This window comes from Mobula birostris, chromosome 1 (genome assembly GCF_030028105.1).
Source record: "Mobula birostris isolate sMobBir1 chromosome 1, sMobBir1.hap1, whole genome shotgun sequence".
NCBI lineage: Eukaryota > Metazoa > Chordata > Chondrichthyes > Myliobatiformes > Myliobatidae > Mobula > Mobula birostris.
This window is the reverse complement of record NC_092370.1, coordinates 207,770,545-207,783,401: the sequence shown is the minus strand read 5'-3', so window position 1 is coordinate 207,783,401 and position 12,857 is coordinate 207,770,545. Positions and strand designations below refer to the sequence as shown.

General features: G+C 43.9%; 1 protein-coding gene across 3 annotated transcripts in view; it reads left to right on the top strand.

Annotated features, from left to right (window-relative positions):
• The window catches only part of LOC140203941 (exocyst complex component 3-like), a 74,434-nt gene that overhangs the window by 9,308 nt on the left and 52,269 nt on the right, over positions 1-12,857 (top strand). For all 3 annotated transcript variants that reach the window (XM_072270139.1, XM_072270129.1, XM_072270121.1), the window contains exons 4-5: positions 7,012-7,410; positions 10,815-11,466. In XM_072270139.1, the coding sequence (XP_072126240.1) occupies positions 7,012-7,410; positions 10,815-11,466 (1,051 nt within the window). The remainder of the gene's footprint in view (positions 1-7,011; positions 7,411-10,814; positions 11,467-12,857) is intronic.

Below are 12,857 nucleotides of genomic sequence, written 5' to 3'. Positions count from 1 at the left end.
CATGTATGAGCCTACTCTCGAAATCCCGTCTCCGATCACTATGACACCACGTGGGGAGGCCATATTAAATGAAATGCTTCTCCCATAACGCTTTGGCCACCATGGACGCCCTCTGATTCTTGGTAGGGAAGGTTTGTGCATATCTGGTGTAGTGGTCCGTGATGACTAGGGCATTCGCCATGTTGCTGGCATCTGGCTCTATTGACAGGACATACAAACACACCAGGTCAAGGGGCCCCACACTCTGTAAGTGGGACAATGGAGCTGCCCTCATAGGCAGCGTTTTACTCCATATGCATCGAATGCACAACTTGCTGTACTCTTTGACCTCAGGCTTCATTCTGGGCCAGTAAAACCAATCTCTGAGCAATCTTGTCAACCCCCAAATGTCCAGAATCTTCATGCAGTGACTCAGTTACTTCAACACAATCCTCCGATAGTTCTCAGGCAGAACCAGCTGGGAACGTCAAGGTAGGTCCAAAAGTGACATGACTCAGTATAGGATCTGGTTCCTCAACTCCAACCTGGGCCATTCTCTCAGTAATGGAGGCACCGCAGCATGTCTCGTCTTCTGTGCTTGGGCCATGTGTCCTTTTTCGACCACTGTCCAAATGGTACTGATGCCTGAGTAATCTCGCTATGCAGCTGCCGCTTCCCCAGGACTCAATTCCAGTAACTGGTTTGTCTACAAAGCAGTGAGGTTACAGTAAACTTGTGGAATGTCGTCATCAGAAGCTCCCAATTTATCTACCGCTCAATCCTGCCCTTGCCTTCCGTCTACCTTCGCCGTGATGGCAAACAGGCACATGGCTTTCACTCCTGGGGCAGGAACGCTCTCCCACTCTCCGTTCCTATCCAGCCCTTCATGTGCACGTCGGGGCAGAGCATCAGCATCAACGTTCCTACTTCCCGGCCGGTACTTCAGGTTGAAATCATGGGCAGACAACACCGCCAACCACCGATGGCCTGTGGCATCCAATTTCACCAAGGTCAGGATATAAGTTAGGGGATTGTTATCCGCCCTCATCTCAAACTTGGGAGCATAGAGGTAGTCACTCAACTTATCCACCACAGCCCGTTTCAATGCCAGAAACTCCAACCTGTGCGTGGGATAGTTTTTCTCAGAGGGTGACAGACTCCGGCTGACAAATTCAACAGGTCTCAACCCTGTGCCCTGATCCCCATAAGCCCTCTCTGCTGGCATCCATGTGCAGTACATACGCCAATTGGGGGTCTGCAAAAGCTAGCACAGGCTCTTGTGTCAGCAGCTCCTTCAGCGATTGAAAGGCCTCTTCACATTTCGCATCCCATCTTGCTCCAAAGGACTAAGCTAATCTTTACCCTCCTCTCCTTTTGTCCTCCTCCCTTTCTTCCCCAAGAGAGGGTAACCACACAGAAGCTGATTTTAAAGGGTGACTCACTTTCACATAGTCCTTCAGGGAACTCCGATAGTACCTACAGAACCCAAGGAACGAGCACAAAGCGCTCAGTCTGGGGCCTTGGCCATGTGGTCACTGCCTCTATCTTAGATAGATCGGTAGCTACTCCATCCCATAAGACCCAACATAGCCGACAGATGTCTTGCAGAACTGGCACTTGTCCAGGGAAGGTTTTAACCCTTCATCTTTCAGGTGGCCCAGCACATTCAGTAGCCTTGCTTCATGTTCCTCCAAGGTGGACCTGAACACTGATGTCATCCAGATACACCAATACCTCAAGCAAGTTCATATCCCCCACCATTTTCTCCATGACATGCTGGAAAGTCGCAGGAGCTCCTGATATGCCCTAGGGCATCCTTTCAAACTGGAGGAATCCCAGTGGACATGTAAATGCCATCTTGTCTTTGTCAGCCTCATGCATTTCTGGTATTGTCCACTCCTCAAATCCAGCACACCGAACCACTTCGCACACTCAGACAGGCCAGCGCGACTTTGATCTTCGGGACTGTATACTGGTCGGGGCCAGTACACCTGTTCAGAGTCCTATAGTCCGCACACATCCGTACCTTCCCATTCTTCTTGCTGGCCACTACTACTGGGGACGCATAGGGGCTTCTGAACTCAGTGATGATCCCAGCTTCCTTCAGCTCCTACAAATACTGCCGAACATCTTCGATCTCTGCAGGGCCAGTCGCCACGACCTCTCTCGGAACAGGGTTTCCTCGGTCACCCAGATAGTGTAACGAGTGCTCTTGGAACGACCCATGTCAAACTTGTCAGTAGAAAAGACACCTTCCAGCTTCAACATCCACTCTGTCAACCTCCTCTTCCAACCTGTAGGTACCAGGGAGCCTTCAAAGTTGAATGACTGAGCAGTCAACTTTCCCTTTTTCAAAGAGAGTTTCTCCCCGGCTTGTCTCACTGGGACACTAGACATTACCATCACCTGGAAGAGATATGCCAGGGGCATCCCCTGCTTGAAGGTGATCTCCCTCTTCGTAGTGTTCCTGACAATCACTGCCATCCTGTTCACCTGTACCACTGAGGACCTCTGCACATCAGGCCTCACTAATACCCCAGCAGGGATGCCTGACTCCTCTTCGTCGTCTTCCGGAGCATCCACCGAGAGGGGCTCGGCCTCAGGCATTCTGGGTAATTTGGGGTTTCCCATCACTCTCACTACTTCCCCAGGCTGTAACACGAGTGGTGAACCACACAGTCCCTCGTCTAAGCTCATTATCTGGCCCAGTGTGGCCACGCACTTCCTCAAAAGCAGCTCGAAACACCATGTGAATGGACAATGTTTTCAGAAAGCTCTCTCCAGCTCTGTCCTTGCAGGCCCCCTCTAGCCTCCTCACAATAGGAGTATTTGTCCCCGCAAGAATTGAAACTCCACCCTCCTCAACGGGGTCCGGACAAACTAGCGCTAATATATCAAGAACCTCAGCCACTCCCACATCGGCCTCCAAAAGCTCCAGCTTCACTAACAAATAACCATCATATGGATAATCACCTGTACCAAGTCCCCAAGTGCACTGAGTGGCGTCAATGGTAAATACATCAATACTGGTTGTGAAACGAACAGTTCAGCAAAGTGACCTGCAAGCCTGTGCCAAGTTTGGCTGTAGCATAAATGCCCTTTATCCATAGCGAGGCCCTGGAGCTTGGCCCCATTAAGCCTTCAGGAATAGGGGTTTTTGCTTTAGGGTGTTCCGTGACATATTGCTAGGAATGTGTTCCCCCTGAGAGGACACTGGGTCTCTTCTAAGTTTCCCGACATTTCTCTCTGCTTAGGTACCCGGGGGCTCACCCTCTGATGGGTTTTCCGACGCTCACGCTCCCGCCTGAAGAGTCCCTCTTCACCACAGTTATAACAGACAACACTGGCTGCACCCCTTCTGTGTAGTCTGTCCCCTTGGGGGGTGGTCAGCCTCCCTATCAGCTCCCGAGGGGTGCACTGTACCCGCTAATAACAGCCGGGACACCTCAGTTCTCAACTCTGCCACGATCTCCTTTCCCACTCCCCGGGGTGGGCTATCTGCGGTCACTTCAATGCAGTGGCTACTACCGAGGACTGTACCCTGCTGACGGAGTCCTCCTTGTGCCTCTGACGCATTCTCCTCCTCTCGTATTTCTCTGATCAACTCAACAAACCGGGGGGGGGGGGGGGCATCTTACGAGACAGTCGGAGACCCCAAGCGATCAGGTTCTGGGACTGGGTGCCTTTCGCTCTTTGGTCCATTCTTAACCGATCTACCTCAGTCGTCTGAATGGTCCCTCTACACTGCAAGCAATTTAGTCACAGTCATAGTAGTCATAGTCATACTTTATTGATCCCAGGGGGAAATTGGTTTTCGTTACAGTTGCACCGTAAATAATTAAATAGTAATAAAACCACAAATAGTTAAATAGTAATATGTAAATTATGCCAGGAAATAAGTCCAGGACCAGCCTATTGGCTCGGGTGTCTGATCCTCCAAGGGAGGAGTTGTAAAGTTTGATGACCACAGGCAGGAATGACTTCCTATGACGCTCTGCGTTGCATCTCGGTGGAATGAGTCTCTGGCTGAATGTACTCCTGTGCCCACCCAGTACATTATGTAGTGGATGGGAGACATTGTCCAAGATGGCATGCAACTTGGACAGCATCCTCTTTTCAGACACCACCGTCAGAGAGTCCAGTTCCATCCCCACAACATCACTGGCCTTACAAATGAGTTTGTTGATTCTGTTGGTGTCTGCTACCCTCAGCCTGCTGCCCCAGCACACAACAGCAAACATGATAGCACTGGCCACCACAGACTCGTAGAACATCCTCAGCATCGTCCGGCAGATGTTAAAGGACCTCAGTCTCCTCAGGAAATAGAGACGGCTCTGACCCTTCTTGTAGACAGCCTCAGTGTTCTTTGACCAGTCCAGTTTATTGTCAATTTGTATCCCCAGGTATTTGTAATCCTCCACCATGTCCACACTGACCCCCTGGCTGGAAACAGGGGTCATCGGTACCTTAGCTCTCCTCAGGTCTACCACCAGCTCCTTAGTCTCTTTCACATTAAGCTGCAGATAATTCTGCTCACACCATGTGACAAAGTTTCCTACCGTAGCCCTGTACTCAGCCTCATCTCCCTTGCTGATGTATCCAACTATGGCAGAGTCATCAGAAAACTTCTGAAGATGACAAGACTCTGTGCAGTAGTTGAAGCAGCTGCCTCTCTAGCTGAAATATGTAAGTAGAAAGCTTCTCCCCCTTCTCCTGACACATGTTGTGAAACTCCGTCATGAGCTCTATTGGACTACCCGTTGCACCAAACAGCTTCTCTAGTGCTTGCATGCAGGCTGCAGAAGTGAGCAAGGGGGTTCCGTGCCTCTACGACTCCCTTCTACATCAGCAGCCCGCGAACTCAAGCTCTCAGCCACTCGCTGACTCTTTCTGTCATCAGAGCACTGTCACTCATCTAACAACAGAGAGATCTTCTCCACCCAAGTCTCATACTCCTCTTCCCCCGCGGGGCTGGTCTTCACCCCAGAGAGCATTCTCAGCTGTCGATAGCTAGGACCCTCTGCCTGGGCACTGGGCCATTTATTCACCAGGGAGGTAAGGGCTGATAGTAACTCTGAAGTCTCACTCTCCGCTAGGGGACTCATTCGACATTTCAAATCAGACCACTCCTTTCCCTCGCTCCGCAGAAACGAGCGTAACCTACCTTTGAAGTCTCCGCCCCCAGCTACGGGAGACGCAGCTTGCGATTTGGCCCACCCTCCTACACTCGTTTCCCCCCGGAAAGTATGGTCAGCCTATGGCCCCCCCTTCCCCGGGACCCCAATAGTACCAGGCAGTTCCACCATTGTTACGTCAGCACTAGACTGGCTTAAAAGAAAGTCTTTGACCGCCATTTTAACAAATCTCTGCTCCACAATCATAACTGTTCCTGCGGCTTTAACAGTACTTAAAGTTCGAATTAACAATTCATCAGGGATACGAATGTCTACTCCACTCAACACACAAGCACTCATCCCCAGTAACCCCGCGGATTCGCACCACCGCTCAACCTCTGTAGCATCCATAAGCACATATCGTAATCACATTACTGGACAATAGTTTAGCACAGACCCTCTGGATCAATGCTCAGGGCAATCACACAGCATCCGATGAAATCGATCCCGGATGATACACCCAGAACGAAACACCCTGTGTTCCTTGGCTGCGTAAGTCTAGGGACGACAATTTCTGGCCCACCAAACTTGTGAGATTGAGACACGAGCCCACCCTGAACCCCATTTGTGTGGATGCTGTGTAATTCGTTATCCCATTACAAATGAGTGGCACAGAATATCAGACAGTACACTGCATACAATGAAAAGGTTTATCTTTATAATTCTTAATTTGTCTAAAAGATTAGTAAAGAAAAGAACAAAAAAGAAAAGGGCCTATTTTAATGAAATTGTCTGGTGTGCACTAGTTGGGGCTCACAGTTTCCCCAAGTCACCGATCCTCAATCAGTCTCACCCCAAGCTTCGTCGAATCACTGTTCCACTCTGGGTTGAATCCTACAACCTCTTCTCTCCGGCACCTTCTCCCTTCATCGTTGTCGAAACACAAAAAAACCCCAAGCCCAACCTTAGTGTCCCTCACCAGAGAAACCTCACCTCCTCACTTCATCTCTTATCTTCAACACTAACACAGACATAAGCTAAAAACAAGCAGCTCGCACAGAACAGCACGAAATGAGATAAATACAGCATAACAGTAAAAAAATATAAACCAGGGATTACACACCAATACGTGTAAATAACCAAGTGTAGCAATGTCATAAAACCTGTTCTCCTTCCCAAGACCCACGGACTTGTGGTTTAGTTTAACATTCCAGCAACAAATGTGCCTGCAGTTAACTGATTGCTGGGAGGTGAGAGATTTAAAAGGGTCCTGAGGGACAACTTATTTGTGCAAAGCATGTTGCCTTTATGGAATAGGTTGTCAGAGAATGTGGTTAAAGCAGATAAAGTAACAACGTATATAAGATATTTAATTATTGTGTAAGCCTCGTCATTTAAACCCATCAGGACGCAGAGTCTTCCAGCCCACAGCTCCAACAATAAGTTCAGTACAACTGCCCAGTCACCTGTAATTTTCCTACATTCATCTCTTCCGATTCTTGTTGATTTGGAGAGGTCTGCTGTGCAGTATGTAGACAAGTACTGAATCCTTACGTTGCTGTGAGACTTGTGGTAAAGACCACATGCTTGTGCACAATGTCCTGAAGAACCACCTTTGCCCAAAAAGTCGACTGTTTAGTCATTTCCAAAGAAGCTGCTGATCTACTGAGTTCCTCCAGCATTTTTTGTGTTTTTCTTTGAAATGTACAGTCTGCTTTCCAGCCTTGCAGCCAAAATAATCACATTGAGCTTGCTCTACACTGAACCAGAGTAATGTAATCCATTGTCCATTTAAAATATTTTAACTGAATGATTTAAAGGTTTACTATAAATAAACTATCAGATATATTTTAATAGAATTTTTATTTTATTTTCCTAAGTACAGAAAAGGCACTGATTTTTTAAAAATTGTATTTAGAAGTACTTCCGAAAAGCAAGATAATGTCAAATACGGAAATGGTGTTAAATGACAATTTACCCGGTGCCAAGGATTCACCAGGTCAAGGCCAGACTGCTGGTAATACTTCAAATATTGAAGATGGAAGAAATAAAATGGGTCAAAGATCCTTCAAAAACAGTGAGAATGAAAGCAGCAATGCAGAAGCCAAAGTGCCTGATGAAAGTCCAAAGGAACAGAAAGCATTCTTTAAAAACATTTACCGATTAAGTAGGAGGAAATTAAGTTTCTCACCTCCAAAAACTTCAGACAATGAGAAAACAAAGGTTATGTCAAATGAAAACACAGCTTATAACCTAACAGAAGAAGAAGTGTGTGTGGAAGATAAGACAGTTGAAAACACGAAGTCTCCATTGTCAGGTAAAAAAATACAGACATTAATTAGGGGTAACACACATTGAAGTGTTTCATGTTCCTTGCAGAGGAAAAAACAGCTGCATTACAGGATCCATGGACTTGTGGTTCTGTTTAACATCCCAGCTACAATTGTGCTTGCAGTTGACTAATTGTTGGGAGGTGAAAGATCTTAGAAACCCGAGAGACAACTTCTTTGTGCAGAGGGTGGTGCCTTTATGAAATAAGTTGTCAGAGCATACGGTTGAAGCAGATACAATTACGCCATTTAAAAGTAACTTAGCTAATTATTGAGTAGGCCATTTCTTTTAAGTCCCATCAGAAACACAGAGGCTGGCAGCCTACAGCTCCAACAACCTGTTCAGTACAACTGCCCTGGTAACTGTAGTTTTCCTGCATTCTTCTCTTCCAGTTCCTTTTACATTTGGAGAGTTCTGCTGAGCAGCATGTAGACATATACTGAGTCACTGAGAGTTGTTTTGAGACTTGTGGTAAGGGGCATATGCTTGCACACAATGCCCTGAAGAAGGGTCTCAGCCGAAAGGTCGACTGTTTATTCATTTCCATTGATGCTGCATTTTGTGTGTGTTGCACATGCTTGCAAAGTCATTTCCACGTAGTAACAATGGTGATCACCAATAGTTTTGTTAACAATGCAGCCTGCATAATTTGGGCCAATATTTATAATAAATTATAAACTTTTCCATAGTTAGAAGGCCCCGAAAGTAAACTTGTTGAAGATGAATAAACAAATAGATTCAAAGCTGAGGTGGATGAAGTTAGAAAGTGATGGCGTGCAAATACATGGGAAGAGATGAATCCCATACATTAACTAGACTCAGGTACAGTGCTTAGCGAATTAGAATCATTGAGTGATACAGCATGGACATAGGTCCTTCATTCTAACTAGTGCATGTTAACTATGGTACTTACCAAGCTAGTCACATTTGCTCATGTTTTACCATAACACCATAAGATATAGGAGCAGAATTAAGCCATTTGGCCCATCGAGTCTGTTCTGCCATTTCATCATGGCTGATCCACTTTTCCTCTCAGCCCCAATTTCCTGCCTTCTCCCTATATCCCTTCATGACTGACCAATCAAGAATCTATCAACCTTGCCTTAAATATACATTCAGACTTAGGCCTCCACAGCTGCCTGTGGCAAAGAATTCCACAGATTCGGCACTCTCTGGCTAAAGAAATGCCCCCTCATCTCCCCTCCACTCTGAGGCTGTGTCCTCTGGTCTTAGACTATCACCATAGGAAACATCATCCCCACATCGACCCTATCAATTCAATAAGTTTCAATGAGGTTATTCCTCATTCTTCTAAATTCTAATGAATACAGGCCCAGAGCCATGAAACAGTATTCGTATGACAAGCCATTCAATCCTGGAATCATTTTCCTGATCCTCTTTTGAACCCTCTCCAGTTTCAGCACATCCTTTCAAAGATAAGGAGCCCAAAACTGCTCACAGTACTCCAAGCAGACATCCCACTCTACAAAAACTCATTTCAGGGAGGTAGCAGCCCCGCCCCCTGCAACCCCATATCCACCCCTCCCCCCGTCAACCTCAAAGGGTGTATGTAATACTTTGTTTAGTGATTTTATCTAATCTGTAAACCAAGTTGGGTATATGCAGAAAATATGACATTAAAATATGAACATATATTATATTATATGATTACATTATATTATCATGTTTATTCTATCACAACTTTAAGCAAGTCTACGGGGAGTTTGGCCTCATCACGTAGGACATCAACAGAGTAGCTCCTTGGCAGCTAGCTAGCTAGTTTAAATAACGTTCGCTACGCTAATGAACGAATAACATCTGTTAAACTCACCTCAACATGTCTTTTACTATTTAACCCACCATGGGCAATAGAAAAGTCACTGTTGCAAACAGTGTAGCGAGCAACACTGTTATTATTTTTGAGGTCGACTGTAAAGCCCGCCCACAGAGAAAACTGATAGGTCTACTCAGCACGAAGAGAGACCAATTAGGATGCTCGCTCATGCTCTCTCTCTCCCTCTCAAAAAATTGATTTGCGGGATATTGTATATAATTTCCGGGCATCAGGGAGCCACTATCAATATGAGGGAGACTCCTGGAACTTCTGGGAGAGGTGGGATGTCTGCTCCAAGTGAGGCCTTACCGGTACTTTATAAAATCTCCTTATAAAGTTTGGCCCATATCTCTTTGGTAGGAGGGAAAGGGAGGCAGAAACCTCATATGCAGAATAGTTAAGATTAACATTTGATTCAAGGAAATGTTTAGAAGGTAGCATCAAATATATTACAGCAAGATCTTTAAAAATACAAGTTAATCTAACAGAGTAACCAGTTAACTGAAGTTGTGTGCTGTGGATGAAGAGGAACTGGTAGATGTACCATACTTGGGTTTTCAAAGTCATTTTATAAGTTATCACATCAAAGATTATTGCATAGTATTAAAGCACATTGTGTAGGAAGCACAATATCGCTGTGGATAGGAGATGGACTGGCTCACAGGAAACTGGGAGATAGGCAAAAATGCATCTTTTTCTGGTTGAGAAGCCTGGTGTGCTAGAGAGATCAGTGTTGAAGCTTCAACATTTTACCATTATTATAAATGACTTGGCTCTGAGATGCCTGTCTATGTGTATCAAAGTATATGATTTGCAAAAAGCTAGTATGCCTCTGTAGCAAGTAATTAAGAAAGTTCGCAGGATGTTATTATTTGCTCCTGGGAAAACCAATAGAGAAGTAAGGTACTGTGCAAAATATTAGTCTCAATATTTAAGGAGAGAAGATAATGCAGTTCTGAGAAGGAGTATTAGACTAGTATCTGGTTGTCTTGAGGAAAGGGTGAGAGTTATGCTTGTGTCTATGAAGAATCAGAGGGGACTAGATTGAATCATCAAGTTCCTGAGGATTGTTGACAGGCTGGATGTATAAAGGCTGTTGCTTCTTCTGGGAAAATCTCAGCCATGATCTTTTTAAAAGGTGGGGTGGGCTTATTGGGCCCAATGGTCTTTCCATGGCTCTAATTCATATGTTTCCATGACTCAAATTAGGTTAATTCAACAGACAAGAATTTAAGCTTGTTACATACTATCCCTAGTTTGAAGTACCCCAGAAACCTTCATCAAGTTTGGAAGCTTCTCTAGTTGGTCCAAGCTATAATTATTGCTCTCCAATCTCTCTCTCACTAAAACATTAATTTTGTGTATCTATCTTGTAATCTTTCATGTGCATATTTGAAAACATAAGAGTCTAGAAATTCTTTTGCCCTTAAACTTGTTTAATTCTAGGTCAAAATACTCCGAAACCCACTGGAATGAATAAAGAAAAGTTACATTAATCATTTTAAATGTAATGCTTTCAAACAACTTACAATTAATCCTGTTGAATTATTTTGCAGTAATGGAAATAAACCAGTTAATAACAAAAAAAATGTTACTGGATGCAAATGAAAATATAAATAAAATGGAAAAAGAATTGATAAACGAAGGAAAACCAACAGAACATGAAGAGTACCATCAGCAATATATGGTTAAAGTTCGAGATCTCAACCTGCTGTGTGATGCACTTATTGGGCAAATGATGTCCATAGTTGCCAATTCCCTCACTATTGCTAAAGAAAATGGTAACTATTTGTGCTGGACAATGAAAGTTGTTGAAATGGAAGAAGCAGCAGACAAAGAGTGGCAAGAACAAAAGAATCTTTCTGATATTAAGTGTTTCAGAAGGCCTCGAAAGTGGCGAGGACAGTGGAGAGAAACAGTTACCAAAAGTGTAAAAGACAGGATAGATAATGTGCCTTTATTTACAAAGGGGAAGGGTTCCTGCGTGGCACAGCATTTATCAGACATTCAAGAAATTATTGTTGAAGACCTGAAAACTGTTAAGAACTTTATACAAAAATGTTATCCAGAAAGTTACAATATTCTTAGCATGTACGTGAAATGCTATCACCAAACTGTAGCTTCTCATTTGGAAAGCATCCTACAGAAACAACTTGAAGCAAGTGATCTGTATTCACTACTCAACTGGATTATTCACACCTACAAAAGGTAGAGTACCTTCTAATTTGCTTTCTTGAGATGTAAAAGGAAATTTCCAATCAGTAGGAAAGGGACGCTTATCACTCCTGACCCTGAAAAAGGCTCCACTGACTGGGAAGGGAAACCGACACCAAAATCTTCCAATCGATATGGTGAGAACTTCCCCGTTTCTGACATCCAATTGCATAGGTCATCAATTTCAGGAGATCCCTGCTGTCCAGCTATACTGCCACCAAACTGACTAATTAGCCAATCACATTAAATAATCCTCACAGCCAAGAATCCAGGTGATATCTTACCTAACGTTTAAATCATGGCAGAGGTTGCCAAATAATTATTTTCAAATACATGTGATTATTAATATATTATAAATAAGGTTTTTATTATAATCATCCATGTACTTTTAAATACACATGTAAGGAAATTGCAATGCGCATATGTTATTCGTTTATTGGACTTGATAATTAGTAAAGCAGTAGTTGTGGTTTAGTGTGCCATTAAAATCTCACCCTGAAATTTCTCTTGGATTAATAGCTTGTAATAAGTTTAGATTCCTATCAGTGTAATGGCTGCAAACATTGCAATCCCCATTGCATCACTCAGAGCATCTTCAGGATTTGCAATGTTAAGTCACATGTATGCCAAATCCTAAAGTTACTGCCCACTGCCCCAAGTATAATGGAAGAACAAAAGGTAGGTTCATGGCCTTTTATTACTATGAATTCCAAGCCCTGGTATCTGTGAAACATTGCTTTCATCTTTTCTCTAACATTTGTTGCCATACAGTATCAATTCAAAGAATCACCAACTCCCTTCAAACTGCCTTCACAGCTAGAAATGTCGAATAATCATCATAATTGTCATAAATTGAAATATGTCTCTAAGGGAATTATACTCCACATAAAATACTTCAGGTCATAAAATTAGCAAAATAAGCAATTGTGGCTTAGAATTTTTTTAATTCATCTCACTAGAGAATAATATTTTCAGAAGCTTTATAGTGAGAGTAGTTCAAATAGTCATAGTCATAGTCATACTTTACTGAACCCGGGGGAAATTGGTTTTCATTACAGTTGTACCATAAATAATTAAGTAGTAATAAAACCATAAATAGTTAAATAGTAATATGTAACTTATGCCAGGAAATAAGTCCAGAACCAGCCTATTGGCTCAGGGTGTCTGACCCTCCAAGGGAGGAGTTGTAAAGTTTGATGACCACAGGCAGGAATGACTTCCTATGACGCTTGGTATTGCATCTCAGTGGAATGAGTATCTGGCTGAATGTACTCCTGTGCCCAACCAGTACATTATGTAGTGGATGGGAGACATTGTCCAAGATGGCATGCAACTTGGACAGCATCCTCTTTTCAGACACCACCGTCAGAGAGTCCAGTTCCATC